This window comes from Anser anser (genome assembly GCF_964211835.1).
Source record: "Anser anser genome assembly, chromosome: 18".
Lineage (NCBI taxonomy): Eukaryota > Metazoa > Chordata > Aves > Anseriformes > Anatidae > Anser > Anser anser.
Genome location: NC_139739.1, coordinates 304,477 through 311,817, shown reverse-complemented (window position 1 = coordinate 311,817; position 7,341 = coordinate 304,477). Strand labels below are relative to the sequence as shown.

Here is a 7,341-nt window from a genome sequence, read left to right as displayed (position 1 = left end):
GCGCCCCACGGCCGCGGCCTGCCTGCAGTGCCGCTGGGCCGGCTCGCCCGCACTGCCGCAGCGATCGCCCCGCTGCCGGCGCCCGCCCGCCTCCGGCCCCGTCCGGCCCCGTTCGGCGCGGGTCTGCGCGGGAGCGCTCCGGGCCGGGCCGGGCCGGGCGGCGCGAGCAGCGGGGGCGGCCGCGGGCCCGAGCTCCGCGCGGCTCTCGCGGGGCGGGAGCTGGCGCCGGCCCTGGGCCCGCCTGAGGGGAGCCGCTTGCCCTGCGGCGGCACCGGTGCCGGGCCGGCCCCTCGCGGCCCGGCGGGGCTGACGTCCTCTTTATTCTGGGCGGGAGGCGATGGCGGCTCTGGGCAGATCCTGCCAGGGCATCCCTGCGGGGCCCGCGCTGGAGTTCCCCCAGGCTCTGGCCGCGGCCCCTGACCGCCACGGCCTGCCGGGAGTCGCGCGGGACGGTTCGCAGCCCGGGGCTGCCGGCCGCGGGTACCTCCAGCCCCCCGCCGTGATGCTGGCGGGGAACAGGAACGACGGCGCCGACGGCTGCGGCTCCTCCGGCGCGCGTTTGCAGAGCAGCTTTGACGTTGCCGCTTTAGCTGCGCTTGGGAGTTACAACGAGAGCCTGACCGTCGCTCCGGTGGGTTCCTTCACAAACGCGGCACGCCCGCGAGGCTTACACCAGCAGCAGAGTCACAGCCAGTGAGTACGAACGTCGTTACTGCTGGAACGGGGAAGGGAAAATGTTTCTCAGTTCTATTGGCCTCGTGAAATAACCTGTCTTTCCAAGAGAGGTTCGAATTTGTTTTTTTCCAGTATTGTATGGTTTGTACGTTAGAACTGCACTGCTTCTCCTACTGCCTTTAAATTTGTTGGTGAAGGACGAAGGAACCTTCGAAAAAGAAAGAAACGTGATCAGTTTTACCTAGATCTTGACATGCTTTAAGTTCTTGTACTTTTAACTCACTGTTTCTAATACGTGAACACAAAATACTAGTATAAAGTCTTATTCTGTCATATATTGTTCTTTGGTCACATTTAATTTGAGTTTATTATCACTGTATTGGAGTCTGAAGTTGGTTCTCATGCTAGTTTTGAAGCATTTGAATTTTAGCAAAAATTGTTCTTGCCCCTTGGAGAAAAAAGAAATAACATAAAGGAGAGATTATCAGGCATTCTGCTCAGAGAACTGAGCAATTACAGACTTCTTTCATTTTCTTTGGAACAAAAGCTGGTCCTTTTTGTCCAGACCTTCCACTCCCTTCACAACTGGTGACATGTGGCAACTGTTGCTCTTGCCGCTGTTCAAGCTGTGCATGAAGTTTGAAAAGGGAGGAAAATATTGCTTGAAAATCTATGTTGTTGGAAGATATAATTACAAGCCAATAACCATTTCTCTCTGTTTTACAGTGTCACTGTTCGAGGTGGAAAGAAGCATAAGCTAGAAGAAGAGGCAGAAGGGTAAATTAAATTTGTCCTTTGTAGCCTGAGAAATCTTAATTTCCTTTTTATTTTCCATAAAGATTTGAGCACATCTCATCTACAGGATACGTAGGAAAGGATCATCTTCCATTGTTTCAATTTGGAACTCTTCCCCTGAATTGCACATGAGCGATCCCAAATCTATTTCAGCTACCTAATTAACTGAGTAGCACTGATTTTTCTTGCACGGGTACCCACGTTTTAATAAGAGCAATGTTGTCTTAGTTGTTTTGTGGAGGTTGTATTTCCATAGTTTGTCAAATCTGGTGAAATGCACATTACTTTCTATAACACGTTTTTGTGTAGACCACCACGTTTCTCTTTTGTCAATTGTAAACTTATTTTGTTTCCTAGTTGTCCTGTGAAGAAGAAGAGACTGACAGGAACCAAAAATTGCCCTTTGAATCCCAGCACTGAAGAATGGATTCTCTGTGCAGGTCAGCAGGCAGCTGGGGAGGTAGCAAGTCGGTATGGTGGCAGCCGTCCTGAAACTGCCATGTTAGAAATTCCCTGTGAAGAAATGGATCAGACAATGGGGGAACAGCAATGCGAGGTTGCTCGCAGGAAGCTTCAGGAAATTGAGGACAGGTAAATGCAGGGATTGAGTAGACTGGCTTTGCTGAGCTTTCCCTTTTTTGGTGGGCAGTAAGGGGTAAAACTAGCATCTAGCAGTGTGGTAGCACTACTGTAAGTCTGAGATCAACTTTGTGTGCAAGTGGTTTCTTTGTAGGCTACCTATGGTTTTTGTCAGTGTTGGGGCTGCTATTATGATCTGAACTTGAGGATACAAGAGATGCTGAATAAATATGCTCTCAAAATCATCATGCAGCATCAATATACCATAATGGGTTCTTACACTCTTTTGTGAGTATCCAGAGCTCAAATTTTAACTCACGTTATATAGTCAGACTTGAGCTCAGCTTTTTTTCAACCAATTGCAGCTTGTTCTGTGATTAATTCTTCTAAATGCTCAGGACAGATGTGAATTTGTTAGTGTACAGATTAGCATGGACCAGAGATCTCTCTCTGCACATATGCAGTAAGACTGAGGTTCATCTTGCTGTTAAATATGAGGTGGCTTGATATTGGGATGACGGGGTGGCTATGGGCAGACTTTTACAGTCATTTAATAAGCATATTGTGTATTCTTGCCTTTGAAAGATTTTTCAGCATGTTGTGTATATATCAGTTGATTGCAGTTGTGCTACTATTCCAGAATACTCTAAAAAAAAAAAACACTGCAGACAGTTGTTAGAAAAGCCAAAATTAAAAAAAAAAAGATTTTTTTTAAATGATTACTCAATTGACGACGTATGAAGAGATGCATTTCTCATAGGTAAATCTAAGTAATGTTTTTTCTTTGTGATCTGGCTATACCTGCATTACGAAGTCTGCTTTAGAACTCTCAGAGGAGTGTTCCCCCTCCTTCCCAGCTACTCTACTAAATTTTCTTTAAAAGGTTTATCAAAAACAAAGGAGATGCCTCCAGTTTGTTCTAAATGCTTTAACTTTTTATGCTCTGAATCAGAGACACTGATGCCAAATCTTTAAAGATTAAGAACTATATTCAGTAGCTTTTCAACAACTCTCAAAGTTAACATCTGGAGAATTAAGCTGGTGAAGTTACTACATAACTGAGACTCATTCTTGTAATATGACTGAATTGTATACTTTCCCCGGAAGTGAATTTGTGGTATTTTATTTTTTTCCTCTCAGTGTATGTGCGCATTGTGCACTGCTGGACAATGCAAAGATAACAAAGCTAGCTTAGGTACCAGAAGTGGCATAGCTGCTCAAGTGGCTTCTACGGTAACAGTCATTCTTAGGGTATATTGGCCCAAGAGAGACTCATGTTAACATGGCCCCGCTGCTTCTGGTACCCAGCCTAGGTCAGCTATCTACACTGTACAGTGCAGTGCACGTAGATAGAACTGCAGTGGATGTGCCTGTTAACAGTATGCTCAATAGTGTTTATTTCCCTCTTCCCCCTCCGTTCCTAGGATAATTGATGAAGATGAGGAAGTTCATGCTGATGGAAATGTTAGCAATCTGCCCACTCTTATCCTGTCAGATACCCTTAAAAAAGGGATGAAGAGGGATTTTGGTGAAGTCCTGACAAAGAAAATAATAGAGTCTATGTAAGTTCTGGAGGAAATCATGGTGCTATGTAGCTAATACATGCAAATGAAATGAGGGTCCTGGTCTCATGTTTGTGGAGATGTCCTTAATTACTGCGTGATGCAGCTGACATTGTGTAGCAGACCATTCATCTGGTCAAAAATAGGAAAAAACTATCCTAATGTGAAACAGAAATAAGTGTAACTATAGTGGTCATCAAGCTGTGTTTTGTACTCCTCATTTGTACAGAATGAAACATGTTGAACAAACAACTATATCCTCATTTTTATATATGCGGGTTTCCAAAAGAAGAAGGTCCTGAAGTGTGACCAACAATACTCAAGTTTTGCGTGAAAGAAAACGCATGGTTAGAACTAAAAGTAATGGAACTAGTTAAGGAAGAGGAAATTTAATAGTTGGTATATGCATTTTGGAATATAGTTCCAGGCTAGCACAAAGGATGAAGATAATCACTGGTCTTCTGCATTTAGCAGTTGTGATTGGAGAACCTTAATTTAACTGGCACTCCATCCCTTCTAGGAGCCGTCCTTCTATGGAGCTGGTGCTTTGGAAACCTCTTCCTGAATTTCTCACAGATAAACTGAAGCCTGTTTCTGTTAAGAACTTCAGGCAGCAGAGTACAGAAGGGTGTCAAGCAAAGCAGTTAACACCAAGAGCTGCTTTTGACCCACAGACTGAAATATTCCCTGAATCACAACAGACTGTCGTGTCTCCAGATGTGTATACTAGTTTGGGAATCTCTGGGTGTGCAGAAGAAGAAATGGAGTTGTAGATGCCAGACTGTAGACTGGAAGTGGTGAACTTCTGCTGGTTTTTGTTGCTGTTTTTTTGATTCTCTCTTTCCTTCTGGTTTGATGTGTGAATCTGAAGTTTTATTGTTATTATTTTTCCTAGTAACAATGGTAAGAACATGGGTTGGCCACACAAAACTTTAGGAAACCAAAAAAAAAAAAAAAAAAAGATTGCTCTGTTAAATATTCTAATTTTTACTGATACTGAAAGCAACCCAAATGCCTTTGGAACAAGAAAGCAGCTTTCCATCTTTGTTAATGGTGAAATGTCCTCTTAGTACTCCTTGATCAGGTATAAAATCCAAATACTGAATCTTATGGTGGCTCAAGCCACGCTTTTTCACTTACTGAGCCACTAAGACTGGTGCATATACTGTGCTTAGTCAGTTAGTTTCATTAAAATCACAAAAAGGTATTGAAAGGAAGAAATAATTTTGAGTTTAGTCAGAGACAGAAAAGTAGTCCCAACAGAAATACAGCTTATCACACAATGGCTGTTTCATCTGCAGCTGGTTTGCACTTGATGGAAACTCAAGTATTGAAATGATGCATTCTGTAATGTGGTAGGGAAGGAATGTTATAGCTGAGCTTAAGCCTCTGGCTTTGTAGAAAGTAAAACTGGCTACTAACTTGATACTATGAGATATCTACTAACTTTAGTCCTCTTTGGTTCACTGGCTTGTGAATAGTTTGGCTTTTTGATGACCCTCCTCCCCAGATGGTGCGAAGTCTAGGGAAAAGTGGTTCTCAGCCAACTGATTCACATTTTACATTGTGATGTGATTCTTTGTATACATTGAGTTGGAAAGTCAGTTGAAGACAGTGTAACTTTTCATTAAATAAATGGCATCCTTTAATTTTTATAAAGATAAGTAAATCAGATAATAGCTGATTTTCTGGGGTAAAGAGAGTCAAATGCTGAACGTCATGTACAACTAAGTCCCAAACTTTAAGTGGGACTGCTGATATTGGTGGCAAACTGAAAAAAGATGTTTGTCTTTTGCCTGCGGAAACCTATATTTACAGTCTAAACTACAACATGCTGTTAACATCATGCCACATAGTTTTATACAGAAGTATGCCAAAAGAATTTTGTACCCTGCTTAGAGTGTTAAGAATCCTCAATGAGTTACTGCTTGTACTTTTTCTCAGTGCACACTACTTCTGTTATGCTTAAACAAGGCAGACATCTTATCTTCTGGTCTTAAGTCCTAGACCTTTCCCAGAGATACCTGAATTGAGGCTTTTCTTAGGAAATCCCTTTCCAAGTAATAGGTTCTGTTGAGTCTCAGCATCCTAGTCTGTATTTGACATCCTGCTAACATAAAGGAGCCAAGTACACTGGCCTCTCAGTATTGCAGCTGTTTGCATAAGAAAATCTATTCTTCCTTTGCACAGCTAATTGATGATTTTTTTTTTAATGGTTAACCCATAGTTGATAGTTTAAAATCAAGTTTATCTCTTTGCAGTCATTCTTCTCTTTTGGATCAGAGAAGCTTTCTTTGAAAGATATCTCTTTGTTAAATCCTGTTTATATCTTGCTGTTCTTGTTGAAGGTTGTGTGAAATTTGCTGTCTCTTGCTAAAATATTTCAGAGCTTCACTAAAAACATTCCAACATTTGAATAGGTATTATTCTGAAAACTGGTGTATAACATCCATTCTGGAACTTTGGAGAATGCGCACAGATCTTTCTTGCTCTGAAGTCTAATTTTATTTCAGTCTGCTATAAATCTGTTGCATGAACTGTGTAAAATTTCTCATTTATTATTAAACTGCTGAACTTGCTTAAAATCTACAGCCTTTAACATGCTACATTGCTTGAGTATAAAGTAAAGCAATGCAGTTTGGGGAAGGCTGTAGTTATTGCAGGTAGAAAATGTGGTGCCTCTAAATAAATACCCATTTTTAAGCTTGCAGGATTATAGTGAAAGTTCAAGGTTGGGACTGTTTTAGCTGATAGCTCTGATCCTAAATAAGCTGAAAAGAAAGGATAGAAAAAAAAGTGATGAAACCATCTCAGCAACACTTATGGCACAGGGTGTAGAAAGATTTGGAAAGTCTAAATATGTCAAATCTAGACACAGTTTCTTCCCTCTTAAAATACTGAATGACAAGTTGCCCATCAAATTTGCAGGAGAACGAATGTACGTAGATGGCTTTTAAGCATGCTTTTTTTTTTTCCTGTTATGTTTATAGCAAAGGTTAGCTTTCAGAAGTGTATTTCCTCTTTAATCCCTTGATGTCAATAAAGTATCGCTGAGCCCTGTTAATCTGACATCTGAAACAAGAATATAGTGGTGGACTACTGACGAAGACCATGAGACAGGGGGAAAAAAATGTGTCCAATAAATTTGCTTTGGTATAAAAGATTATTTTTTTTATAATTCATTTATGCTATTATTAGGAGACAACATGGCTGAATCCTTAAATTGATGGAGGAGAAGAGTATGGGTTACGGAGGAATCAGTTATCTAGGAGGACTGAGCAAAATTCTTTCTTTAGCAATCAGCTGGAGAGAGTGAGAAAGGACAAGCTACTGGGTGTTCTCAAACTTTTCTATTTGTAACAGTTTTATTTGGTTTTGACTTCCCTAAAATACTTCTATTAATGCTGTTTACAAGCAGGATAGCAAATGTGATGCAGTATTAGGAAAAAACTTTATTTTGAAATACGGAAGAGCTAATTCTGGTCTGTCTTCTCTTGGGGCCAAATCACCCTTTGTATGTGAGTTTTCAATAAATTTTCTAAAATATTTTTAGATGGCTGTGCTTCATTCTTAATGGAAGTGAAAACAAAACTTGTGAATATATGTCCCATCCTTTACTTGGAAGGTAAGAAAGTATTTTGACCTAAAAAGATTTTTAGTTTAATCATATGTTCCCAAAGGCATGTAACTTTTCCTCCACTGTGTTCAGCAGAGCTGTAGTAACTGTACG

The 7,341-nt window shown here is 41.3% G+C and overlaps 1 protein-coding gene across 1 annotated transcript; it reads left to right on the top strand.

Moving 5' to 3' along the window:
* Positions 1-150: 150 nt before the first annotated feature.
* Positions 151-7,163, top strand: CCDC117 (coiled-coil domain containing 117). The gene is made up of 5 exons (XM_083804617.1): positions 151-693; positions 1,402-1,452; positions 1,828-2,061; positions 3,474-3,611; positions 4,132-7,163. Exons 1-5 carry the CDS (start codon positions 338-340, stop codon positions 4,382-4,384), a joined length of 1,032 nt encoding a protein of 343 aa, XP_083660743.1. The 5' UTR covers positions 151-337; the 3' UTR covers positions 4,385-7,163.
* Positions 7,164-7,341: the final 178 nt, after the last annotated feature.